Raw genomic sequence first — 14,476 nt, 5'->3', positions numbered from 1 at the left:
AACACCCAATAGTGAACTAAAACAGAAACACCCAATAGTGGACTAAAACAGAAACACCCAATAGTGGACTAAAACAGAAACACCCAATAGTGGACTAAAACAGAAACACCCAATAGTGAACTAAAATAGAAACACCCAATAGTGGCCTAAAATAGAAACACCCAATAGTGAACTAAAACAGAAACACCCAATAGTGGACTAAAACAGAAACACCCAATAGTGGACTGAAACAGAAACACCCAATAGTGGACTGAAACCCAATAGTCAACTAAAACAGAAACACCCAATAGTGGACTAAAACATGAGCATAAACACTTAAATAGGAAGGGAACCACTCAACTTAACCCGACCGACAGTGTTAGAATTCCACCCAGACCCAGGCGACTTCCCAAATGGCACTCTATTCACTATATAGTGCCCTACTTTTCACTAGTGCCCTATGGGTAGTGCACTATAAAGAGAATAGCAATAGTGTGCCATTTGGCACCGCAGACACTATCGATGTTTCCCAGGGTCTCAGAGGAAGACCGGAGGGAAGTAATAGTCCACTATTCACCTTCCTGCTACAGAGTCCATCAATGGAACCAACAACCGTCCAACGGGGGACCCGTTCATTCATGGAAACGTTGTCGCTTAACGTTTTCCCTCTCGTGTCGATTGGCCCGTGATATAAACAACACTGTGTTTCTCACAAGGGAGGCTTCCTGTTTGTAAACTCCTAGTGACGGCCCTAGAGGGGATAGAGGCTAGACTGTGAGGCCCTCAGCCAGACCTGGGTTCAAACAGTAGTCGAAATATTTTAAAATACTTTGAGCGTTTGCTTTAGCCTGCCTCGGAATGCCGTAATGGGCGGGGTTTGTACTTTTGAGACATTTCAATTGGTTCCATTGCAACAGACAAGCTCAATCGAGTCCAGATGAAGTATGTGAAATTATTTCGAATAGTGTTTGAACCCATGTCTCCCCTCAGGACTGGCCTCTGCATGTCAGGCCTTTCTCTTTCCTGTCTGAAATGATATCTCCCCCTGTTTCATTTATACAATGTTGATGAAAGGGGGAAGAAGGAGGGGGGAGGAGGTGATGGCAGTGTTTCCGGTCTTCAAACAAAGTGGACTGTGGGAATGTTTTGGCTGACGACCTGTGTTCCACCCTGTCACGGGTTATAAAACCAAACGGACGAACAAACAAAACCAGACACAACACACAAATGGCATATAGGTTACCATCACAATGGTAACAGTAGAGTCCACGTCAGACTGTTGTGCATCTTCTCTCCTCAGAACACACACACAGAGAGACAACGGTACAAACAAAGACAACTCGGTTCAGTTTCTATGGCGAGCCCTTAGACACTCTGAACAAAACATCCTGTTACCGAAACAAATAAATTATACATTTTATTTATATTTTCTCTCTTTTACATTTATTCTGTCTGTCAGTCTGTCGACTTTCCCTCCCTCCCTCCCCTCCCTCCCTCCCTCCCCTCCCTCCCTCCCTCCCTCCCTCCCTCCCTCCCTCCCTCCCTCATCATTATCAGAGTGGTCGGTGTTCAGGTCTTCCACCTGGTTTCTATTAGAGTTAGTGATCCCTGTCTGGGGCGCAGGTGGTTCAGCATCACAGGAGCATTAGACCAGACAGCCTGCCTCACTGTTTAGCCAGATGCACTCCTCCTCAACGTCAACACAGTGGAACAAACTCAGAGATTGGAAAATAACTTTACATTAAAATTGCTTCAATGTGGGCCCAGAGAGAGAGAGAGAGAGGGAGTGAGAGAGAGAGAGACAGAGAGAGAGAGAGAGGGAGTGAGAGAGAGCGAGAGAGAGAGACAGAGACAGAGACAGAGACAGAGAGAGTGAGATATCGAGACAGGGAGAGAGATAGAGCAAGTAAAAAAAATGAAACTACTAGGCATCATGTTGGACGCAGCTTTATCATGGTCAGAACACATAGATAATATTGTTATTAAGATGGATAAGGGAATTACTGTTACAAGAAAATGTTCGGAGTATGAAACATGGTTTCCCTGGTCCTATCACACTTAGAGTACTGTCCAGTTATATGGTCAATCCCTGGTCCTATCACACTTAGAGTACTGTCCAGTTATATGGTCAATCCCTGGTCCTATCACACTTAGAGTACTGTCCAGTTATATGGTCAATCCCTGGTCCTATCACACTTAGAGTACTGTCCCTGGTCCTATCACACTTAGAGTACTGTCCCTGGTCCTATCACACTTAGAGTACTGTCCCTGGTCCCATCACACTTAGAGTACTGTCCCTGGTCCTGTCACACTTAGAGTATTGTCCCTGGTCCTATCACACTTAGAGTACTGTCCAGTTATATGGTCAATCCCTGGTCCTATCACACTTAGAGTACTGTCCAGTTACATGGTCAATCCCTGGTCACATCACACTTAGAGTACTGTCCAGTTATATGGTCAATCCCTGGTTCTATCACACTTAGAGTACTGTCCAGTTACATGGTCAATCCCTGGTCCTATCACACTTAGAGTACTGTCCAGTTATATGGTCAATCCCTGGTCCTATCACACTTAGAGTACTGTCCCTGGTCCTATCACACTTAGAGTACTGTCCAGTTATATGGTCAATACCTGGTCCTATCACACTTAGAGTACTGTCCAGTTATATGGTCAATACCTGGTCCTATCACACTTAGAGTACTGTCCCTGGTCCTATCACACTTAGAGTACTGTCCAGTTATATGGTCAATCCCTGGTCCCATCACACTTAGAGTACTGTCCCATCACACTTAGAGTACTGTCCCTGGTCCTATCACACTTAGAGTACTGTCCCTGGTCCTATCACACTTAGAGTACTGTCCAGTTATATGGTCAATCCCTGGTCCTATCACACTTAGAGTACTGTCCAGTTATATGGTAAATCCCTGGTCCTATCACACTCAGAGTACTGTCCAGTTATATAGTCAATCCCTGGTCCTATCCCTGGTCCAATTAGTACATATTAGCAACACGCATAACCACTAAACCAGACAGGCAAATTCAGGGCAGTGAAGACTGACCCAAGCCAAGGACAAATCAACTTAAATCTACAGTTTTATATAGAGCCATAGCTGAAAGGACCTCTTTACCAATCCATATTTCTCAGCTGAATGGAACTCTTTACCAATCCATATTTCTCAGCTGAATGGAACTCTTTACCAATCCATATTTCTCAGCTGAATGGACCTCTTTACCAATCCATATTTCTCAGCTGAATGGAACTCTTTACCAATCCATATTTCTAGCTGAATGGAATTCTTTACCAATCCATATTTCTCAGCTGAATGGACCTCTTTACCAATCCATATTTCTCAGCTGAATGGACCTCTTTACCAATCCATATTTCTCAGCTGAATGGAACTCTTTACCAATCCATATTTCTATCTGAATGGAACTCTTTACCAATCCATATTTCTATCTGAATGGAACTCTTTACCAATCCATATTTCTCAGCTGAATGGAACTCTTTACCAATCCATATTTCTCAGCTGAATGGAACTCTTTACCAATCCATATTTCTATCTGAATGGAACTCTTTACCAATCCATATTTCTATCTGAATGGAACTCTTTACCAATCCATATTTCTCAGCTGAATGGAACTCTTTACCAATCCATATTTCTCAGCTGAATGGAACTCTTTACCAATCCATATTTCTCAGCTGAATGGAACTCTTTACCAATCCATATTTCTCAGCTGAATGGAACTCTTTACCAATCCATATTTCTATCTGAATGGAACTCTTTACCAATCCATATTTCTATCTGAATGGACCTCTTTACCAATCCATATTTCTCAGCTGAATGGAACTCTTTACCAATCCATATTTCTCAGCTGAATGGAACTCTTTACCAATCCATATTTCTCAGCTGAATGGAACTCTTTACCAATCCATATTTCTCAGCTGAATGGAACTCTTTACCAATCCATATTTCTAGCTGAATGGAACTCTTTAACAATCCATATTTCTCAGCTGAATGGACCTCTTTACCAATCCATATTTCTCAGCTGAATGGAACTCTTTACCAATCCATATTTCTCAGCTGAATGGAACTCTTTACCAATCCATATTTCTATCTGAATGGAACTCTTTACCAATCCATATTTCTATCTGAATGGAACTCTTTACCAATCCATATTTCTCAGCTGAATGGAACTCTTTACCAATCCATATTTCTCAGCTGAATGGACCTCTTTACCAATCCATATTTCTAGCTGAATGGAACTCTTTACCAATCCATATTTCTCAGCTGAATGGAACTCTTTACCAATCCATATTTCTAGCTGAATGGAATTCTTTACCAATCCATATTTCTCAGCTGAATGGAACTCTTTACCAATCCATATTTATCAGCTGAATGGAACTCTTTACCAATCCATATTTCTAGCTGAATGGAACTCTTTACCAATCCATATTTCTAGCTGAATGGAACTCTTTACCAATCCATATTTCTATCTGAAAGGACCTCTTTACCAATCCATATTTCTCAGCTGAATGGAACTCTTTACCAATCCATATTTCTCAGCTGAATGGAACTCTTTACCAATCCATATTTCTAGCTGAATGGAACTCTTTACCAATCCATATTTCTCAGCTGAATGGAACTCTTTACCAATCCATATTTCTCAGCTGAATGGAACTCTTTACCAATCCATATTTCTCAGCTGAATGGAACTCTTTACCAATCCATATTTCTAGCTGAATGGAACTCTTTACCAATCCATATTTCTCAGCTGAATGGAACTCTTTACCAATCCATATTTCTATCTGAATGGAACTCTTTACCAATCCATATTTCTATCTGAATGGAACTCTTTACCAATCCATATTTCTCAGCTGAATGGAACTCTTTACCAATCCATATTTCTCAGCTGAATGGACCTCTTTACTATTCCATATTTCTAGCTGAATGGAACTCTTTACCAATCCATATTTCTCAGCTGAATGGACCTCTTTACCAATCCATATTTCTAGCTGAATGGAACTCTTTACCAATCCATATTTCTCAGCTGAATGGAACTCTTTACCAATCCATATTTCTCAGCTGAATGGACCTCTTTACCAATCCATATTTCTCAGCTGAATGGACCTCTTTACCAATCCATATTTTTAGCTGAATGGACCTCTTTACCAATCCATATTTCTAGCTGAATGGAATTCTTTACCAATCCATATTTCTCAGCTGAATGGACCTCTTTACCAATCCATATTTCTCAGCTGAATGGACCTCTTTACCAATCCATATTTTTAACTGAATGGACCTCTTTACCAATCCATATTTCTCAGCTGAATGGAACTCTTTACCAATCCATATTTCTCAGCTGAATGGAACTCTTTACCAATCCATATTTATAGCTGAATGGAACTCTTTACCAATCCATATTTCTCAGCTGAATGGAACTCTTTACCAATCCATATTTCTCAGCTGAATGGAACTCTTTACCAATCCATATTTCTCAGCTGAATGGAACTCTTTACCAATCCATATTTCTCAGCTGAATGGAACTCTTTACCAATCCATATTTCTAGCTGAATGGAACTCTTTACCAATCCATATTTCTCAGCTGAATGGAACTCTTTACCAATCCATATTTCTCAGCTGAATGGAACTCTTTACCAATCCATATTTCTCAGCTGAATGGAACTCTTTACCAATCCATATTTCTAGCTGAATGGAACTCTTTACCAATCCATATTTCTAGCTGAATGGAACTCTTTACCAATCCATATTTCTAGCTGAATGGAACTCTTTACCAATGCATATTTCTAGCTGAATGGAACTCTTTACCAATCCATATTTCTAGCTGAATGGAACTCTTTACCAATCCATATTTCTAGCTGAATGGAACTCTTTACCAATCCATATTTCTAGCTGAATGGAACTCTTTACCAATCCATATTTCCAGCTGAATGGACCTCTTTACCAATCCATATTTCTAGCTGAATGGAACTCTTTACCAATCCATATTTCTAGCTGAATGGAACTCTTTACCAATCCATATTTCTAGCTGAATGGAACTCTTTACCAATCCATATTTCTAGCTGAATGGAACTCTTTACCAATCCATATTTCTCAGGCAACAAGTTCATCAGGACAGGAAGTAGAAAGAACATCTAATGTGATAGACCATATGACTGGACAGGAAATATAAAGAACATCTAATGTGATAGACCATAGGACTGGACAGGAAATAGAAAGAACATCTAATGTGATAGACCATATGACTGGACACGAAGTAGAAACAACATATAATGTGATAGACCATAGGACTGGACAGGAAATAGAAAGAACATCTAATGTGATAGACCATATGACTGGACAGGAAATAGAAAGCGTCATCTGAATGTTAAATGTGTTTCCTGTCAGGTATTTTAATGATCTGTATTGTCTACTTGCGGAATGTGTGTGAAGTCTTGATGTGTGGTTGTTTGTAATGTCTTGTTAGTTGGTGTTGGACCCCAGGAAGATTAGCTAAAGTTACGGCATTAGCTAATGGGGATCCTAATAAAGAATTACAAATAATTACAGAGACAGAGACAGAGAGAGAGACAGAGACAGAGAGACAGAGAGAGAGAGACAGAGAGAGAGAGACAGAGAGAGACAGAGATAGAGAGAGACAGAGAGACAGAGAGAGAGAGACAGAGAGAGAGAGACAGAGAGAGACAGAGATAGAGAGAGACAGAGACAGACAGAGAGAGACAGAGATAGAGAGAGACAGAGACAGAGAGAGACAGAAAATAAAAGCAGTACCACTAAGCCAGGGAGTGTTTTGCTAAATAAACACAGTACTACTAAGCCAGGGAGCGTTTTGCTAAATAAACGCAGTACTACTAAGCCAGGGAGTGTTTTGATAAATAAACGCAGTACTACTAAATAAACACAGTACTACTAAATAAACACAGTACTACTAAATAAACACAGTACTACTAAATAAACACAGTACTACTAAGCCAGGGAGTGTTTTCTAAGATGCATGTTGTTTTACAGTAAAGGTATATGCCTCACTCTCTTTTTCTCTTATTTTCTCTCGTTCTTTCTAAATGATGTCATTTATGTAGCACTAAAATGGAGCCACCAGAGTATGTATTCTGCATATAGCTAGCTATAACTCTGCTCTTCAATAAAACATATTTCTACCATGGGCAGTTAGTTTTCCATTTGGTTTTGGGTGGTACCAGGAAGAGAGTGTTACTCTGACACCATAAACCACCTGTTGTCGTAGACACCCAGGATGGTACCAGGAAGAGAGTGTTACTCTGACACCATAAACCACCTGTTGTCGTGGAGACCCAGGATGGTACCAGGAAGAGAGTGTTACTCTGACACCATAAATCACCTGTTGTCGTGGAGACCCAGGATGGTACCAGGAAGAGAGTGTTACTCTGACACCATAAACCACCTGTTGTCGTGGAGACCCCTAATGGTACCAGGAAGAGAGTGTTACTCTGACACCATAAACCACCTGTTGTCGTGGAGACCCAGGATGGTACCAGGAAGAGAGTGTTACTCTGACACCATAAATCACCTGTTGTCGTGGAGACCCAGGATGGCACCAGGAACAGAGTGTTACTCTGACACCATAAATCACCTGTTGTCGTGGAGACCCAGGATGGCACCAGGAAGAGAGTAACATCCTATGCCTGTGTGTTTTTAAGGTATAGGAACTACACACTTAGTTTCACATGTTGTTGTATGGAGAAGCAGCCAGGATAAAGGTCCTGTATGTAATACTGTGGGGGGGGGGACCTCTAGGTTTGGATGATCATGTGACGATCGGCCCTTTGCTTGTGTGGACATGTAAATGTCTAACCATTATCAAAATGACAAATGGATAAAGGAGGTTTGTAAGGAAGGCAGGCAGGCAGGCAGGGGGTTAACGAATAGCTCCCAGTCCCTGGAGCTGAATAGATGTCATGTGACACATGGAGAGTTAATGTGAGCACTCCTCACCCCCCGCAGGGTGGAGACAGAGACCCCTCCCTGAGGAGAATATGCCGGCTGTGTCCAAGCAGCTGCTGCCATTACTGATACACTATTCTTTATGGGGGGGGGGATCGTCCACAACGATCTGGAAGACACACGTTTCATAGTTACCCACAAGTCTCTCTGTTATCTACAAGTCTCTCTGTTACCTACAGATCTCTCTGTTACCCACAAGTCTCTCTGTTACCCACAAGTCTCTCTGTTACCCACAAGTTTCCTTGTTACCCACAAGTCTCTCTGTTACCCACAAGTCTCTCTGTTACCCACAAGTCTCTCTGTTATCTACAAGTCTCTCTGTTACCTACAGATCTCTCTGTTACCCACAAGTCTCTCTGTTACCCACAAGTCTCTCTGTTACCCACAAGTTTCCTTGTTACCCACAAGTCTCTCTGTTACCCACACGTCTCTGTTACCCTCAAGTCTCTCTGTTACCCACACGTCTCTCTGTTATCTACAATTCTCTCTGTTACCCACAAGTCTCTCTGTTACCCACAAGTCTCTGTGTTACCCACAAGTCTCTCTGTTACCCACAAGTCTCTCTGTTACCCACAAGTCTCTCTGTTACCCACAAGTTTCCTTGTTACCCACAAGTCTCTCTGTTACCCACAAGTCTCTCTGTTACCTACAAGTCTCTCTGTTACCCACACGTCTCTGTTACCCACAAGTCTCTCTGTTACCCACACGTCTCTCTGTTATCTACAATTCTCTCTGTTACCCACAAGTCTCTCTGTTACCCACAAGTCTCTCTGTTACCCACAAGTCTCTTTGTTACCACACGTCTCTCTGTTACCCACAAGTCTCTCTGTTACCCACAAGTTTCCTTGTTACCCACAAGTCTCTCTGTTACCCACAAGTCTCTCTGTTACCCACAAGTCTCTCTGTTATCTACAAGTCTCTCTGTTACCTACAGATCTCTCTGTTACCCACAAGTCTCTCTGTTACCCACAAGTCTCTCTGTTACCCACAAGTTTCCTTGTTACCCACAAGTCTCTCTGTTACCCACACGTCTCTGTTACCCTCAAGTCTCTCTGTTACCCACACGTCTCTCTGTTATCTACAATTCTCTCTGTTACCCACAAGTCTCTCTGTTACCCACAAGTCTCTGTGTTACCCACAAGTCTCTCTGTTACCCACAAGTCTCTCTGTTACCCACAAGTCTCTCTGTTACCCACAAGTTTCCTTGTTACCCACAAGTCTCTCTGTTACCCACAAGTCTCTCTGTTACCTACAAGTCTCTCTGTTACCCACACGTCTCTGTTACCCACAAGTCTCTCTGTTACCCACACGTCTCTCTGTTATCTACAATTCTCTCTGTTACCCACAAGTCTCTCTGTTACCCACAAGTCTCTCTGTTACCCACAAGTCTCTTTGTTACCACACGTCTCTCTGTTACCCACAAGTCTCTCTGTTACCCACACGTCTCTGTTACCCACACGTCTCTGTTACCCACAAGTCTCTCTGTTACCCACAAGTCTCTCTGTTACCCACACGTCTCTCTGTTATCTACAATTCTCTCTGTTACCCACAAGTCTCTCTGTTACCACACGTCTCTCTGTTACCCACACGTCTCTCTGTTACCCACACGTCTCTCTGTTACCCACAAGCCCCACTAAATGCAAAATGAATGAACATGTAAAAGCCATGGGAGTGTGTGATTTTTGCAGGGAATATATTTAACTACATGACAAATAGTATATTCCGTGTTAGGGGATTCCTTTAATGAACCGGCCAGCCAGCCAGCCAACCAGCCAGCCAGCCAGCCAACCAGCCAGCCAGCCAACCAGCCAGCCAGCCAGCCAGCCAACCAGCCAGCCAGCCAGCCAACCAGCCAGCCAGCCAACCAGCCAGCCAGCCAGCCAGCCAACCAGCCAGCCAACCTGCCAACCAGCCAGCCAGCCAGCCAGCCAGCCAGCCAGCCAGCCAACCAGCCAGCCAGCCAGCCAGCCAGCCAGCCAGCCAACCAGCCAGCCAGCCAGCCAACCAGCCAGCCAGCCAGCCAGCCAGCCAGCCAGCCAGCCAACCAGCCAGCCAGCCAACCAGCCAGCCAGCCAGCCAGCCAGCCAACCAGCCAACCAGCCAGCCAGCCAGCCAACCGGCCAACTGGCCAGCCAACCAGCCAGCCCACCAGCCAGCCAGCCAACCAGCTAGCTAGCTAGCCAGCCAGCCAGCCAGCCAGCCAGCCAGCCAACCAGCAAGCCAACCAGCAAGCCAACCTTCCAACCAACCAGCCAAACAGCCAACCAACCAGCAAGCCAACCAACTAGCAAGCCAGACAGGCAACTAGCCAGCCAATCATCCAGCCAACCAACCAACCAGCCAGCCAACCAACTAGCCAACGGCTTCTAGTATGCTTCAGTGCACCCAGACCCAAAATGGATGGAGGGAGAAGAGAGGTGGAGGGAGAAGGAGGGAGAAGAGAGATGAAGGGAGGAGGAAGGAGAAGAGAGGGAGGTGGGGGAGAACAGAGATGGAGGGAGAAGAGAGACGGAGGGAGAAGAGAGAGGGAAGGAGAAGGAGGGATAAGAGAGATGAAGGGAGGAGGAAGGAGAAGAGAGGGAGGTGGGGGAGAACAGAGATGGAGGGAGAAGAGAGAGGGAGGGAGAAGAGAGAGGGAGGGAGAATGAGGGAGAAGAGAGAGGGAGGGAGAAGGAGGGAGAAGAGAGATGAAGGGAGGAGGAGGGAGAAGAGAGATGAAGGGAGGAGGAGGGAGAAGAGAGATGAAGAGGGCAAAGAATCTTCAAATGGCAGTAGTTGTCTACGTGATAATGAGAGGTCAACTTACAGAGTCTCCAGGCTGTGAAGGCCGTCAAAGCACTGAGTTCCCAGGGTGCGGATTCTATTGTTATTGAGATGCCTGCAGAGGAATGCAAAGAGAACAGTCAGAGAGACACACCCACACAGCCCGGGACAGGACAGCTGATTGGCTGGGGAGGGAAAACAAAGGAAGGGGGGTTGGAGACTGGAGAGAGGGTGAGGGAGGGGTGAGGAGGAGGGAGAGGGTGAGGAGGGGGAGGAGGGTTGGAGACTGGGGAGAGTGTGAGGTTGGGGGTGAGGAGGAGGGAGAGGGTGAGGAGTGAGAGGGTGGGGGTGAGGAGGAGGAAGAATTGGGGAATCTGCACCTTGTCTCCTTGTTCCTCCCCAAGGCTTCACTCATTACATACAAATTAGTTTCACTCTATAGGAGACTTTCAAACTGTTTGATTAGACAGAGCAGTGTGGAGGGATGTTTGATTAGACAGAGCAGTATGGAGGGATGTTTGATTAGACAGAGCAGTGTGGAGGGATGTTTGATTAGACAGAGCAGTGTGGAGGGATGTTAGATTAGACAGAGCAGTGTGGAGGGATGTTTGATTAGACAGAGCAGTGTGGAGGGATGTTTGATTAGACAGAGCAGTGTGGAGGGATGTTAGATTAGACAGAGCAGTGTGGAGGGATGTTAGATTAGACAGAGCAGTGTGGAGGGATGTTTGAATAGACAGAGCAGTGTGGAGGGATGTTTGAATAGACAGAGCAGTGTGGAGGGATGTTAGATTAGACAGAGCAGTGTGGAGGGATGTTAGATTAGACAGAGCAGTAAGGAGGGATGTTTGATTAGACAGAGCAGTGTGGAGGGATGTTTGAATAGACAGAGCAGTGTGGAGGGATGTTTGATTAGACAGAGCAGTGTGGAGGGATGTTTGATTAGACAGAGCAGTGTGATTAGACAGAGCAGTGTGGAGGGATGTTTGATTAGACAGAGCAGTGTGGAGGGATGTTTGAATAGACAGAGCAGTGTGGAGGGATGTTTGATTAGACAGAGCAGTGTGGAGGGATGTTTGATTAGACAGAGCAGTGTGATTAGACAGAGCAGTGTGGAGGGATGTTTGATTAGACAGAGCAGTGTGGAGGGATGTTTGATTAGACAGAGCAGTGTGGAGGGATGTTTGATTAGACAGAGCAGTGTGGAGGGATGTTTGATTAGACAGAGCAGTGTGGAGGGATGTTTGATTAGACAGAGCAGTGTGGAGGGATGTTTGATTAGACAGAGCAGTGTGGAGGGATGTTTGAATAGACAGAGCAGTGTGGAGGGATGTTTGATTAGACAGAGCAGTGTGGAGGGATGTTAGATTAGACAGAGCAGTAAGGAGGGATGTTTGATTAGACAGAGCAGTGTGGAGGGATGTTTGATTAGACAGAGCAGTAAGGAGGGATGTTTGATTAGACAGAGCAGTAAGGAGGGATGTTTGATTAGACAGAGCAGTAAGGAGGGATGTTTGATTAGACAGAGCAGTGTGGAGGGATGTTTGATTAGACAGAGCGGTGTGGAGGGATGTTTGATTAGACAGAGCAGTGTGATTAGACAGAGCAGTGTGGAGGGATGTTTGATTAGACAGAGCAGTGTGGAGGGATGTTTGATTAGACAGAGCAGTGTGGAGGGATGTTTGATTAGACAGAGCAGTGTGGAGGGATGTTTGATTAGACAGAGCAGTGTGGAGGGATGTTTGATTAGACAGAGCAGTGTGGAGGGATGTTTGCTACGCAGAATAACAGAGCTGTTAAATGGTATATGACGAGAGGACGGGTGACTGAGACTGACACAGAACATAACGAAGAGAGGAGGAGAACAACATGGAACTTACAGTGCCTTGAGAAAGTATTCGGCCCCCTTGAACATTGCGACCTTTTGCCACATTTCAGGCTTCAAACAAAAAGATATAAAACTGTATTTTTGGAGACAGTTTGCTGCACTGAAAGTAAAGGGGCTGAATAATTTTGCACGCCCAATTTTTCAGTTTTTGAATTGTTAAAAAAGTTTGAAATATCCAATAAATGTCGTTCCACTTCATGATTGTGTCCCACTTGTTGTTGATTCTTCACAAAAAAATACAGTTTTATATCTTTATGTTTGAAGCCTGAAATGTGGCAAAAGGTCGCAAAGTTCAAGGGGGCCGAATACTTTCTCAAGGCATTTCCCATCAATTCCCATTATTAAAGTGGCTGGAGTTGAGTCAGTGTCAGTGTGTTGGCAGCAGCCACTCAATGTTAGTGGTGGCTGTTTAACAGTCTGATGGCCTTGAGATAGAAGCTGTTTTTCAGTCTCTCGGTCCCAGCTTTGATGCACCTGTACTGACCTCGCCTTCTGGATGATAGCGGGGTGAACAGGCAGTGGCTCGGGTGGTTGATGTCCTTGATGATCTTTATGGCCTTCCTGTGACATCGGGTGGTGTAGGTGTCCTGGAGGGCAGGTAGTTTGCCCCCGTTGATGCGTTGTGCAGTCCTCACTACCCTCTGGAGAGCCTTACGGTTGAGGGCGGGTACCAGGCGGTGATACAGCCCGACAGGATGCTCTCGATTGTGCATCTGTAGAAGTTTGTGAGTGCTTTTGGTGACAAGCCAAATTTCTTCAGCCTCCTGAGGTTGAAGAGGCGCTGCTGCGCCTTCTTCACAAGGCTGTCTGTGTGAGTGGACCAATTCAGTTTGTCTGTGATGTGTATGCCGAGGAACTTAAAACTTGCTACCCTCTCCACTACTGTTCCATCGATGTGGATAGGGGGGTGTTCCCTCTGCTGTTTCCTGAAGTCCACAATCATCTCCTTAGTTTTGTTGACGTTGAGTGTGAGGTTATTTTCCTGACACCACACTCCGAGGGCCCTCACCTCCTCCCTGTAGGCCGTCTTGTCGTTGTTGGTAATCAAGCCTACCACTGTTGTGTCGTCCGCAAACTTGATGATTGAGTTGGAGGCGTGCGTGGCCACGCAGTCGTGGGTGAACAGGGAGTACAGGAGAGGGCTCAGAACGCACCCTTGTGGGGCCCCAGTGTTGAGGATCAGCGGGGAGGAGATGTTGTTGCCTACCCTCACCACCTGGGGGCGGCCCGTCAGGAAGTCCAGTACCCAGTTGCACAGGGCGGGGTCGAGACCCAGGGTCTCGAGCTTGATGACGAGCTTGGAGGGTACTATGGTGTTGAATGCCGAGCTGTAGTCAATGAACAGCATTCTCACATAGGTATTCCTCTTGTCCAGATGGGTTAGGGCAGTGTGCAGTGTGGTTGAGATTGCATCGTCTGTGGACCTATTTGGGCGGTAAGCAAATTGGAGTGGGTCTAGGGTGTCAGGTAGGGTGGAGGTGATATGGTCCTTGACTAGTCTCTCAAAGCACTTCATGATGACGGAAGTGAGTGCTACGGGGCGGTAGTCGTTTAGCTCAGTTACCTTAGCTTTCTTGGGAACAGGAACAATGGTGGCCCTCTTGAAGCATGTGGGAACAGCAGACTGGTATAGGGATTGATTGAATATGTCCGTAAACACACCGGCCAGCTGGTCTTCGCATGCTCTGAGGGCGCGGCTGGGGATGCCGTCTGGGCCTGCAGCCTTGCGAGGGTTAACACGTTTAAATGTCTTACTCACCTCGGCTGCAGTGAAGGAGAGACCGCATGTTTTCGTTGCAGGCCGTGTCAGTGGCACTGTATTGTCCTCAAAGCGGGCAAAAAAGTT

The 14,476-nt window shown here is 45.2% G+C and overlaps 1 protein-coding gene across 1 annotated transcript in view; it reads right to left on the bottom strand.

Annotated features, from left to right (window-relative positions):
• The window catches only part of LOC118942829 (leucine-rich repeat-containing G-protein coupled receptor 5A-like), a 184,363-nt gene that overhangs the window by 36,989 nt on the left and 132,898 nt on the right, over positions 1-14,476 (bottom strand). Inside the window, exon 6 of the mRNA XM_036956607.1 lies at positions 10,786-10,857. Coding sequence (XP_036812502.1) covers positions 10,786-10,857 — 72 coding nt within the window. The remainder of the gene's footprint in view (positions 1-10,785; positions 10,858-14,476) is intronic.

Source organism: Oncorhynchus mykiss, chromosome 21 (assembly GCF_013265735.2).
Source record: "Oncorhynchus mykiss isolate Arlee chromosome 21, USDA_OmykA_1.1, whole genome shotgun sequence".
In the NCBI taxonomy this organism is placed as follows: domain Eukaryota; kingdom Metazoa; phylum Chordata; class Actinopteri; order Salmoniformes; family Salmonidae; genus Oncorhynchus; species Oncorhynchus mykiss.
The sequence above is the reverse complement of the archived record's forward strand: the minus strand, read 5'-3'. Positions and strand labels throughout refer to the sequence as shown.